Source organism: Rattus norvegicus, chromosome 10 (genome assembly GCF_036323735.1).
Source record: "Rattus norvegicus strain BN/NHsdMcwi chromosome 10, GRCr8, whole genome shotgun sequence".
Taxonomy (NCBI): Eukaryota; Metazoa; Chordata; class Mammalia; order Rodentia; family Muridae; genus Rattus; species Rattus norvegicus.
This window is the reverse complement of record NC_086028.1, coordinates 14,641,465-14,654,805: the sequence shown is the minus strand read 5'-3', so window position 1 is coordinate 14,654,805 and position 13,341 is coordinate 14,641,465. Positions and strand designations below refer to the sequence as shown.

The following is a 13,341-nucleotide window of genomic DNA, read 5'->3' as shown; positions in this document are numbered from 1 at the left end:
CTAAGGGTGAGATGAAATGTCCTTCCTTTCACACAAAGTAAACCAAAACCAAACACAGAATAAGAGGAAGAAAGTTAAATGAGGTTCTGAATTTTCCCATGATTATCCTGCGATCTTGCAAGTGTGTGTGTGCGCGTGCGTGCGTGCGTGTGTGTGTGTGTGTGTGTGTGTGTGTGTGTGTGCATTCGTGTGTTACACCCTCCAAAAAGGTGTAATTTCCTCATTGATGCACCTTGGCTTTGTCATTTTACAAGATGGTGACAAGGATATTATGAACCTCTTTTGTATTGCTGGGCATTGAGGTTGGGAAATGAAGCTGGATTGTCTGAATTGTCTAACTAAGATCATTAGTATTCCATAGGGCTTGAACTTAGATCCGTTTATTTTCAAAACTTTGATCAGAAGCTGGGCAGTGGTGGTACATGTCTTTAGTCCTAGCACTTGGGAGGCAGAGGCAGATGAATCTCTGAGTTTGAAACCAGCCTGGTCTACAGAGTGAGTTCCAGGACAGCTAGGGCTACCCAGAGAAACCCTGTCTCAACACCCGCCCCCTCCCCACAAACTTTGATCCTATTTTCTTTGAGACTAGGACATACAACCAGCCCCGTAAAGGTTCAGAGGCAAGACATCCCCTCTTCTCTGGTTTTTTAGGGTCAAGGACCATTATTTTTGACACACAGTAGAGGTGCAACAAGTTGTCAGTGAGCTGAACCCACAGGGTTGGATCTTTCTGGATGGTAGAGTTTGGTGAAAGAAAGAATGGGCAGAAAAATAAGCAGAGTAGAGGTGTGGGGGCATACCAGGATACGTAGAAGGGGACATGGAGAGAACAGTCCCAGGGTCATGCCTGGGAGGATAGATGCTCTCCATAACCCTTGTTGACAAAGTGGTAAAATTCCCACAGCTCCCAAAAGACCAGGGCCTTCAACTTATTTGTTCTCTTTTTATTGGCTTTTGTCTATTAGGATTAAATTCGGGGTTTTACACATGTCTGTCAAATGCTCCTAGTTCTTTGCAAGAAGAGAAATGGACAGGGGTAGACAACATGGTTATGGGAGAACCAACGGCTTCTTGTTGGTACTGACTCCTTGCAGGGCCAGGATTGTAACAATGTAATTGATGTTAAAGAAAGAATCTAGTAGCCTTAGAAAGGGTGAGGTTCATGCTTCAAAATACACTGGTGAGGTTTGATGACCCCACCAGGAGGAGGTTGAGTCAGATGAATGTGTTCTGACTCTCTGGTCTCCAAATCCAACAGACTTCCCATGACTGCCTGTCCAAGATTTCTACTTGCCCATGAAGTCCTGCCATACTGCCCCAAACACGAATGGACCACACCTAAGGCCATCTGCCTGGCTAGAGTGACTTTTGCCCCTACAGTTCCTCCAGGAGGCGGCCATTCACCGTGCTGTAATATGTCTGCTGAAGGCCCAAGCTCGGCAGTGACTGGTGCGATATCTTGGTTCCCTTAGACCTTGTTGGATATCTATGATCTGGAAATATAGAACCGATGCTCGTTGCAGCATACTGGCTTAGAACTCATGTGTGTCTGGTTACCTCTAGCTGCTCTAGTCTGATATAGGAGGTTGAGAGCAAGACTTCTAATCAAACCATTGGAGTTTCAACTTTTCCTGCTTGTTGCTAGGGGTCTTCCACAGAACAAAAATCCCAGGGATTATGCTGTCCCTCTGGCATTCACTAGATCATGGCTCTTTACAGGAGAAATATGTTGCTACCCACTCTCCTTGGAGCCAGAATGAAATGAAGCAAAAGCTGCCTCTGGGATGTGTCAAGAGAAGCAAGGAAGGGATGTTAGAGAAGGAGAGGAGCTCAACTAGTTGTGCTTGAGACCAAGAGCTCAGGTCCTTGGGGAAGCAGAAGACAGTTCGTGACTCAAGATCACAGCCATGCACCATGCAGTGGGTTTTCCAGTTCTGACATAGTCCCTGACTGTGACTCAGGAACAGGCGACCTAGGGGGCTGATTATAGCAGAAGGCTTAGGGCACTGGGCATAACAAGAGATTGGAAAGATGCTGTTAAGAGACTCATTTAGGGCAGCAGTGGTGTTGGCGCATGCCTTTAAGCCCAGCACTCAGGAGGCAGAGGCAGGCGGATCTCTTGAGTTTGAAACCAGCCTAGTCTGCCCAGCGAGCCCCAGGACAGCCAGGGCTACACAGAAAATATGTGTTTTGAAAAAATGAGAGGGAGGTGCTGGGGATGTAGCTCAGTTGGGAAATGCTTGCCTGGCATGCATGAAGCCCTTATTGGGAAACACCTGTGATCACAGCATCTGTAATCGCAGGGAGTAGAGGTAGGAGGATCAAGGGTTTATAGTCATCGTCAGCTACACGGAGAGTTCAAGCCCAGCCTGGGCTATAAGAATCTAATCTTTAAAAAAATAGACTAATTTAGATCAAGGTTCCCATGACAGTGCATCTGGGTAGGGCTCTGCATACTGCTGCCTGTCTCCATCTGAGGAAAGGGTAGCCAGATGGAGGCCCAGCCTCTACAGACCTGAAGCCCAGGGTGCAGAAGGCTTTGGAACCCCATGGTTCTACTAACACTGAGCCTGGGTCACCTTCAGTCTACTCTCTCATTTTAGATCTTTTTTAAAAAATTTATGTGAGTGTTTGCCTGCGTGTATGTGCACCACGTGTGTGCCGAGTACCTGTGGAGGCCATTAAGAGCATCAGATCTTCTGAAACTGGAGGTACAGATGGTTCTAAGCTTTCATGGTAGGGCTGGGAACCGAGCCTGGGTTCTCTAGATGAGAACCGGGCCATCTGTCCAGTGCCACTTTCTCCCTTTTGAAATGGAAAGGGGTACAGTGGCACATATCTGTAACCCCAGCATTCAGAGAATTGAGTTGGGAGGGTAGCAAGTTGAACGACAACCCAGAAATATACGGTCATAACTCTTCCACAAACAGAAAGCCAAACCAATGACTCAGATGCTAGCTTCCGTAGGCAGGGAGGAAAGGGGCACAGGGTGAAAACTGTCAGGCACTCACAAGTGTTCCAGTGAGAACAGACGCTGAGGCTGAATGGGAAGACTAAGTGGGGAAATGGCAAACCTGGAACACTGAGAAGGTGAATCAGAGGGCGATGACTAGGCGTGAGATAGCCAAACTGATGCTGGACATGGTGGCACACATCTTTAATCCCAGCACTCAGGAGGCAGAGGCAGGTGGATCTCAGAGTTCGAGACCAACCTGATCCACAGAGTGAATTCTAGGATAGCCAGGGGCACATAGTGAGACCCTGTCTAAAAAATTAATGAAAGAAAGAAAAGATAAGCAGACTGATGAGATACAAGGAAGACCAGGGCTCTGCCTCAGTGAGCACAGGCTGGCTTCCCCAACCCGGGAGTCCTTGAGGAAGGCTTACAAAGCAGTGCTGTCCTTCCTTTCTTCTATTCTTGTCTCTGATATAAATAATGATACCAGAGAGCCCCTAACAAAGCCCACATACCATAGGGAAGAAACCCCAGGCCATGCCCTAGATGAAAAGTTAACAAAGATTAATTAGCAGCTGTTGCTTGAGAACTAAGAGCTCTGTGTCATTAACAGTGCTTTTGGACACCTGCAAGGTCAGATAGCAAGCTGGCCAAGTGAGTAACAGTCAAAGCTAACAACTCAAGAAGCTGGAGGCAGAAATGGACAAAGGCAGGGAATTTCAACGCAACCAACCTGATAGGCACTGCATGCACAGCACACAGGCATCCTTGGGCCAGGGGACTGACCAAGACCATGCCAGCCTGATAAGTAGCTCAGCCGTTAGCATCTGGGGAACCGCTGACCAGGCTCATTAGCTTACCTCAGTCACAGCCCTGTACAACCCAACAGACAAAGGGATTCGATGGCTTTTCCTTCTTTTCAGAACTCTTCTCATTCCGGTTTCTCTCTTTCTCTTTTTTCTTTCTTTTTCATTTTTTTAGACAAGGCCTCTCTCTCTCTAAGTAGCCCTGGCTATCCTGAAATTCACTATGTAGACCAGGCTGGGCTCAAACTCACAGAGATCCACCCACCTCTGTCTCCCTAGTTTGATTTCCCAAACCCACATTTTAAAAAAAGTCAGGTGATCTGGGCAGGGGTGGCACATGTCTTTAATCCCAGCACTCAGGAGGCAGAGGTAGGTGGAGTTCTGAGTTCAAGGCCAGTCTGGTCTACAGAGTGAGTTCTAAGACAGCTAGGGCTACATAGAGAAACCCTGCCTCCAAAAACCAAAAGAATATTTTAAAAGAAAACTAAATAAAACTAGATTGTGATGGGCGCACAACTCAGCACTTTTATTATAATCTTTAAAAAGAAACTCTTTTTTTTTTTTTTTTTTTGGAGCTGGGGACCGAACCCAGGGCCTTGCGCTTCCTAGGTAAGCGCTCTACCACTGAGCTAAATCCCCAGCCCCAAAAAGAAACTCTTAAAGGGGCACATATTATAATGTGAAAATAATGCCTGGCAAATTAAGTTTTAAAGCATTGCTAGTTTGTCTTTTTTTTTAAGATTTTTTTTTTGGTTCTTTTTTTCGGAGCTGGGGACCGAACCCAGGGCCTTGCGCTTCCTAGGCAAGCGCTCTACCACTGAGCTAAATCCCCAATCCCTTTTTTTGGATTTAGCTCAGTCCCCAATCCCTTTTTTTGGATTTAGCTCAGTGGTAGAGCGCTATGAGAAGAGACAACTATGGTAAAAGTACTTCTTATAACTTCAAGGGAGTCCCCAGGTTCTATCATCTGTCTGACAGCATTTCGTGGCTACAAAGGTGCTTTAGAAGGAAGTCCACCCAGCCCCAATGTTCCTGTCTGCCAACTCAGCTGGGGTAAAAGACCACACAGGAAACAAGAATGGCTTTGAAGGTGCAGCCTGTAAAAATATCACCGTGAAGGCCAGTGTCTTAGCACTTGAGAGGGTGGAGGGTCATGAATGCAAGCTAAGCTGGCCTATATAGTGAGAATCTGTCAAAAGAAAAAGAGAGAAGGGGTTGGGGATTTAGCTCAGTGGTAGAGCGCTTGCCTAGCAAGCAGAAGGCCCTGGGTTCGGTCCCCAGCTCCGAAAAAAAGAAAAAAGAAAGAAAAAGAAAAAAAGAAAAAAGAAAAAGAGAGAAAGGAGTGGGGGAGCGGTGACTCACATCTGGAATCTCAGCACCCTGGTGGCAGATTGCTATGGGTTTGGAGCCAGTCTGGGGATGCAGAGTGAGTTCTAAGCCAATAAGGCCCACAGGATGAGACCCTAGTTCAGAAAACAACAACCAATCAAAACTGCAAACCAAAGAATGCCACAGCAATGGGAAGTTGCCTTCTTGGACCCCCCTTTCCTCCCCTTGCACATTTTCTGTCTAATCTGCGTCTCCATGTGGGAAGCTCCTACATTAGAGCACAGGCGCACATAGCTCAGCAGTCACGGCAGGGGAGTGTTCTGGTATGAGGCTTACTCTTCTTGATGGCATTGACTGTGATGCAGTCTCTGTGTGACGGCCTTACGGACACTGTTCCAGGCATGTACATTTGACTCTCTGCACAAATCCACCTACGGATGTGACATTGGTTAGCGTCAGAAGGGCACCTGTCGGGAGCTCTTTCCCAGAGGCCAGGTTGGCAACTTCTCCAGGGAGCAGTGCCCGGTCCCAGATGGCCAAGCCAGATATGCTCCCTACGAAGGCCTCAGAGCTGTCAAACTCACCCCCCACAGTGTCTTGTTCCTGGCCCAGCACAAGCGACCCTCCAGGAGGGATCTCATAGCCCTCTCTGAAGCGGGAGCCGGTGGCTACTATCCTTCTGTCTACATGGAGCCAGTACTTGCCCTCCACGGATGTCCAGATGATACAAATGTGGTGCCACTGACCATCCAGGAGCGGTTGCAGGGACAATTCCCTGAAGATCGGGTCTCCGATCACAAAGTGAATGGAGCCGGGGACCAGGGAGTCTCGGCCATGCAGCACTAACTTGTTGTCATTGTCGTCGGTGGCATAGGAAAGGAGGGTGCCCAGGTAGCTGGTGGCCATGCGGACCCAACTGCAGAAGGTCAGAGCTCGTAGGGGCACGAGGAGGCCAGGGCTGAGAAAGATCACATTTTCAGTGGAGGTATTGGGGAAAATCAGCACTGGGCCCGTGCCGCAAACTGGAAACAGAGGGAAGAGAGTCAGCCCTGAGCATGAAACAGTTCGGAAGCACCCTGCTGCAGGCCTGCCCTTTGACCCCCAGGGAGAGCCACATCATGACCCCAGGGTCTTCATGGTGCTTGCTTCATCCTTTCTGAGCTCACGATCTGAACACTTCCGCTGCACAGGTAAGGACTGAGGATAACTCTCAGAGAGTGGCTGAATCCTCCCTGTCCATCTGTCTCTGAAGCGCCTTCAGACCAGGGAAGCCTCTGTCTAAGCTCTGTGACTGCTGTAACTTTGATACATGTTTATTGACTTAAACCAGCTCTCTTTTGGAGGTCATAAACCTGTACCTGGTCTCCCAGGGTTCAAGACCCAGTTTCCTCCAGAGGCTCAGAGAAGCCTAGTTGTGTTTGGTTGTGGTAGTCCTGAAGGCCTTGGCTCGTGGCTACACTCTAGTTCCACAGTATACCCTCTTATTCTCTGCCTCTGTCCTCAGGTGTCCTCAAGGTCTGACTTTCCTGCCTTCCTCTCTAACCTCTGGTGACTATTATCAGCCAGATAATCTAGGATTATTCTATAGGAAATAAATCCTTAGGGCCCGTTTTTTAGTCTGAGGTGTCTTCAGTACTTATTGGTGGATCTCAGATGAGCAGACAGCACTTGGCCCCTCTCTTCCCTACGTAGCAGCTGGGACCTGCCTGTCTGAGCACTTTTTAATTTATTTTAAACTGAAATATCAACTCTGTGACTGAGTCCAGGATCAGGAAAGAGCAGTGCATCTCAAGCCCCAGGAGGATTTGGGGGTGGGGACTATGCTAGATAAGGAGAAACTGAAGAACTCAGCCAAGGAGAATTCAGGAGACAGGGAAATGTGGTTAGGACTGTGGAAGTCGCTGTTTTGTGTCAAACAGTGCTCCGACCATTTCTGTCCTTGTTCTAGGCTGGCGTTAGGCTCCTGCACAAACACAAACTCAACTATTTCTCTTTGGCTACCCCAAGTCAAGTCTCAGTATTGTTAGTATGAAGTGAGAGTCATTGTCTCTCACAGTCTCTCATTCTGAGGCTCCTGAGTCAACCACTTCACTGGGGGCCCTTCTGTCATGCAGCCTGACCTGCTAGAGGCCATTCTCTCTTACCGTGTTGGGTATGTAGCCCTTGGGGGAAAGAGCTCTTTGGGGTGACAGGTGTCAGGCATGGCATGATAGCTTCAGGCATTGTTAGGGAAACCTGGAACTTGATAGGGAGGTGACAGGTTTGTGTCACTTACTGTTTCCTGGTCCTTGGTAGGTCCTCAGTGAGGCTGCTTGATGGTTGCTTGGGGCTTGGGACTTCTGCATCTCCTGGACGTGGACAGTGAAGTCTTGGGAGGAACTCCTGTGTTGGGATGAAGACTTGGATGCCTGGCTCTTCCTCCACAGTTGCAAGGAACCAGGGCCTCGATGAGCAAGCTGGGTGGGGCTGGGGGCTGTGGTCAGCCCCAGGGCCACAGTACTAGGGGAGGACCTCTGTATCTGTCCCTCAAGAACAGCGAGCCTGGCATCCTGGCTATGGACTTGCTGTGTGAGGCTGGCCAGCGCATCCTGTAGTGCCCTAAAGCTTACGGCCAGGCTTGCAGTAGCCTCCCTCTGTGCCTTTTGCTCCTTCTCCTCCTCCACCCACTGCCTGTTCTTTGTGTTCAGGGAGAGGTCCAAGGCTTGGAGCCGAGCATCCATCTTCCGGCTCCTTCGCTGACTCTTCCTAAACCAGGTCTTTAGTTGGGCCACATCTCCTTGTATGGCAGCTTGAGACTGATTCATCGCTAGAGCTATGGCTTGGCTCTGTTCCACCAGGCCCTGGAAGCGGGCGTCCATATTGTAGTACACATTGTAGTTGCTGGCAATGTCCTGCAGGTGTGTTAAGGTCACCTGTTGGAATCTCTGAAACTGTGAAGAGAACACAGCTCTTATGGGGTTGGGTTCAGGCTATCCTAAGCACACTTCAGAAGTACCTGTTCTACACCGAGCCTATGGATGGCACTGTTTATAAACTGCCCAATTCAATCCTTGTCACCACGCTAGGACACATGGGGAGATTATCGTGATTAGTCCCAAAGGGCCGGGTACACAGGGGGTGACAGTCCTCAGGCCCCATAGCTGCACGGTGCAAATTGGGGGCTCCAGGTCCATGGCCCTAGTTATGATCTTCCCTGGCCCCAACACTCTGGAAGATTGTATCCGGTCATCACACTGCTGTGACCCTTGGGGCTACCTTTGTGATCAGAGGGGATTGCAGGACTGGCTGTTTGTGTGAGTACACTGAAAAGGATTTTAGATTGACCTGGGTGGTGGCAGAGGCAGAGAGGTGGCTGTCTGTGAGTTCGAGGCCAGCCTGATTTACAGAGCAAGTTCCAGGGTATCCAGGGCAACACAAAGAAACACTCTCCCCCCACCTCCTCGATGTATTTAATTTTGTGTACATGGGTGTTTTGCCTGCATGTGTGCATGCATGTGTACCCAGTGCTTTGCAGGCACTTGAACTGGAGTTAGAAATGGTTGTGAGCCATCATGTGGTGCTGAGAATGGACCTGGATCCTCTAAAAGTGCCTAGTGCTCCTGGTTGCTGAACTATTTCTCCAGCTCAGAGTACATGTATTTTTTTTAAATTTATTTATGGTTTTACAGTTCTGGGGACTGGATCTAGGGTTTTGTGCATTCTAGGTAAGAAAGCCCTCTGCCACTGAGCTACAGCCTTTTTGCCCTTTCAGTCTTTGTTGCTGTTGTTTTGGTTTAAGTTCTATTCTATTCTGTGTGTGTGGATGTTTTGTCTGCACGTGTATCTGTGTACCATGTACATGTGGTACCCACTAGACAAAGTCCTATCTCCTTGGAACTGGAGTTACAGATGATTGTGAGCTGCCACACGAGTGCTGGGAATTGAACCTGTGTCGTCTGCAAGAGCAGCAAGAGCTCTCTCTCTCTCTCTCTTTTTTTTTTTTTTTTTTTTTTTTTTTGGTTCTTTTTTTCGGAGCTGGGGACCGAACCCAGGGCCTTGCGCTTCCTAGGCAAGCGCTCTACCACTGAGCTAAATCCCCAACCCCAAGAGCTCTCTCTTAACTCCTGAACAATCTCACTGAGCCATCCCATCGGCTCTGTTGTTTTCTTTGTTTTGAGATAAAGTTTCACTCAGTAGCATGGGCTGGCCTAGAACTCACTATGTCATCATATAGGCTAGTCTCAAACTCACAGCAATATTTTGACTTGAATCTGAGTGCTAGGCTTCACCATGCCTGGCTTTACCAGGATCAGTACCAGACGTGCTTGGGATGGGGAAGGTCTACAGACCGCCCATGGGATCCTTGGGACAGAGCATATGTTCTGCTTTGAAATAGACCAGTACACACAGTCGCTACCCAGGCCTTTCAGCTGTGCTATTTGGGTCACCTAGAGACCTCTTTGGGTCTCCTGCATTTGCACACACACACACACACACACACACACACACACACACACACAAGCACACACACACACACACACACACACACACACACACACACACACACACACACCTACCTTCTAGTTGGGTTTCAGAGCAGAGCCTAGCAAATGCTTGCCTGGTTTCCAAAAACAGGTGAGAATATCGTTGACTTCCAGCAAGGAGAGCAAACCAAGTGCTGTGTCCACTGATTACAGAGAGCAGCTGACCCTGTGACATCCTTTTTTTTTTTTTTAACCTGCTCCTGGTTTTATATAACCAGTTCATCATGGATGATCTACCTACCTGCTCTTCTAGTCGACGGAGTCTCTCGAAAAATGGCTTTCTTTGCCTAGCTGGGTCAGCTCCCTGTGATGGAGTCCCGTGTATATACATGGACACAAATACAAGAAGAAAAGGCAGAGTATTCTTCTTCAAGAACTCCATGCTGGGACACACAGAGGCAGGAGCTGATGTCTGTCCCTTTGTTCCTTGAGTCTGTCTCATATCCCTGCTCCTCGATCAAAGCCAACCACGTGACTGGTTTTCTTCTTTCTGTCCTGGCCGAGTGTCAGGCTCTTCCTGCCACCTTAATGAAAGGCATATCTGCCTTCAGTCCGGTGGGCTCTGAGAACCCAAGGTTCCCAGGGAAACGAGCTTCAAACAGGCACAAACAGTTTCTCTGGGAAATTGTTCTACTGGATGTGCTTGAGGCTTTGCTTGGCTCAGAGGCAGACGGGAGCGGATAATGGCTCTAACAGCAGCACCTAGGCAAGAGTTCCCACCAAGAAGTCAGAGCAGGACAGGGCCTGAGTGTGGCCAGGAAGTTGTCTAAGCCAGCTCTGCACTGGCACCCAGCATTCCAGTCACATGCAGCCATGTCCTGTGACTCCCGGTCTCACTCCCTTGGAGAAGGAATCCCTCTTAGTAATGTGACTGAGTTTCATTATAACTTATTTCCTTCTCTTCTAGAACGGGATAACAAGATTAGCTATGCTTTCCTTTCCTGAGAAAGGATCTTGCTGTGCTGCTCATGCTGGTTTTGAACTCCTGGGTTAAGTGATCCATCTCAGCCCTCAGCTAGGACTATAGGTATGTAGGTATGTGACCATACACACACACACACACACACACACACACACACACACGCACACACGCACGCACGCACACACACACACACACATGTCCCACAAATTGTACGTTTTGAATTAATGTGATATTTCCACAAATGTATTATCTAATGTTGAAATCAAGCTGGACATACCTGACTTTCCCTGCCTGACTTTTGTTTACAGGCTGTGCAGGGGGATGAATGAGGGTCCCTGAGGAAATTGATCCAAGTTCTGACCCCAGGACCTGTGAATAGTCTTATGGGGAAGAATGCCTAGGCACATGTTAGGATGAGGTTACCCTGCAGTACCCAGATAGCCCTGTACTCAACAGCAAGTATCCTGATAGAGGCAGAGAGGACAGCAAGGAAGAGGCCCGATGAAGACGGTGGCAGAGATGGGAATATAGGTGCTGTGGTGGGGCACACCTGGAACCCCTGGAAACCAGAAGAAACTTCTGTGGCAGCATGCTGCCGACTCAGCCCCCAGAGCTGTGAGAAAATAATGTTCTGTTGTTCGAAGAATCCTAGTTTGTAGAATAACTTAGGAAGGTGTCTCCAACAAAAGCACCAACAATTTCCAAGTTGACAGGAGCCAGACTGTCTTCCCAGAGGACAGGCTGCTCGCCGAGTATCATCCCAGAGGCTGGCTGCCACCATCAAGGCTCCTTGGTCAAACATCAGAACACCACAGATAGAGAGAAATCACAAAAGTATCCAGGGAGAAAAACTTGGTGCAGGAGACAGACAATTCTGAGGGGACAGCTGACCTTCTTTCTTTTTTTTTTTAAAGATTTATTCATTTATTATATATAAGTACACTGTAGCTGTCTCCAGACACACCAGAGGAGTGCATCAGATCTCATTACAGATGGTTGTGAGCCACCATGTGGTTGCTGGGAATTGAACTCAGGACCTCTGGAAGAGCAGTCAGTGCTCTTAACCATTGAGCCATTTCTCCAGCCCGACAGCTGTCCTTCTTAACATTTATGTTGGGCCAGGATTTGACTCGTGGCACCACAAAAATGACCAAAAAACAATGGCAAAATAGTAATTATAAAATAGTGAAAAAGTAGTGCTTCTAGCTCATTCAATAGAGCAGGTACAAAGAGTAAAGACATTTCTAAGTACTGAGGCTTGAGAAATGTGTCACCCCACCCCAACCCTGCCTTACTGCAAAGTTTCTAGATGGGGAGCTTCAGGAAAATGGAGGGGTCAAGGAATAATGGAGTTGTAGTTTAGGGATGGAGATTCAGGGCGGTCCCACCTGGGGCTGCCACACCCCATTCTCAAGCCTTGGCTCCATCTGGAGATACCAGCCTCCAGCCCTTCCGACTCCTACAGTGTCCCACATGTGCCCTGACAACTGTATTTGCGGTGGTTCCTTACTGTCTGTTCTCTGGACTGAACCCAGTGTTGGCTTTTATTGTTCATTTATGCATTTATTCTGTGTGTGTTGTACTCACAGGCTCATGTGTAGACACCAAAACTTTAAACAGAGCCTTACCAACCCTTGAGCTCACAGATTGGCTAGCAAGCGCTCCTCCACTCACCTATTCTCTTACAACCCTGCCCCGATGCTGGGGTCACAGATTGTTGTTGTACAGGACTGTTCTCCAAGTCATTCTGTCACCATCAACCTGGGCCTACTTGCAAATGACCATCATGTCTGGGTTTGGTGTTATCTTATAGAAGAGGGGCAGAGAGGGTCAGGGGATCCTCACTTGAGTATCCAGCTTCCTCCCAACCAATTGTATGCAAGTCTGCCTTCGTTCATTGTAGCTGTGGGGGACTCAGAGAAGGGAAAGAATATAGAGGTATGTAAAGATTAGGGGAAGGGTTCTACCTACACAGTCATGGGGGTCTGCTGGGGGCAGACCTTCCAATGTGACTGCTTTAAGGTCACCTCTGCTCCTGCCTATAACCCTATAACCCATTTCTCTGTCAGGCTAATAAACTCACTGATTCCCCAGAGTGAGCTTTGGTGGAAACGAACCTCGGTTTATAGCTGGGACTGTAGAAGGAGGGGGGTAGACTTTGTTTACATCTCCTTAGCAACACAGATGCATGCCTCTTCACTTGGCTTTTATATTGGGTGCTGGGGATTTGAACTCAGATCTTCATGTGTGTACATCAAGCACTGTGCCTAGTAAACCATCTCCCCAGCTCCCAGTACTAGTCTTTTAAAAGAAAAATCAACATTACATTCATTTGCGTGTGATTGTGCGAGCTCATGGAGCGCATGCACTTTGAAGGTCAGAGGACAGCTTTGAGGAGTCAGTTCTCTCTTTCCACCATGCGAGTCCTGAAGATTGAACTCAGGGTATCAAGCTGGGCAGCAAAGCACCTTTACCTTTAAATGGAGATCGGATCCTCCCGACACCCCTTTGTTCTAATACAAATAAGAACGCCCATCTCTGGGTGAGACGCTGGCCAAGTGGTAGCACTGTTAACATTTTTTATTGTAAGTACTCTGGTATTCATTTCCGGAACATAGGCAAAAATATTGGGTGCTGAGGTGTCATGAGCCCTTAATTAGCACCTGCTAGGTTTCCCTTTCTTGTCTTGGATGCCGTGAACAAAAGAATTGCCAGTCAACTGCACCTGGCCTGCCCTTATGCCAGCGCTGATGATCCGTAAAGCCCTGTTAGGACCTTGAGAAAACTCCAAGGTTGCAGATCTGG

The 13,341-nt window shown here is 48.3% G+C and overlaps 1 protein-coding gene across 1 annotated transcript; it reads right to left on the bottom strand.

The window, feature by feature from the left end:
- Positions 1-4,620: 4,620 nt before the first annotated feature.
- On the bottom strand, positions 4,621-10,305 carry Ptx4 (pentraxin 4). Its single transcript, XM_220237.6, has 3 exons — positions 9,856-10,305; positions 7,367-8,021; positions 4,621-6,113 (listed from the first exon to the last, which is right to left on the bottom strand). The coding sequence occupies exons 1-3, from the start codon at positions 10,054-10,056 to the stop codon at positions 5,473-5,475; spliced, it is 1,497 nt and encodes a 498-aa protein (XP_220237.4). The 5' UTR covers positions 10,057-10,305; the 3' UTR covers positions 4,621-5,472.
- Positions 10,306-13,341: the final 3,036 nt, after the last annotated feature.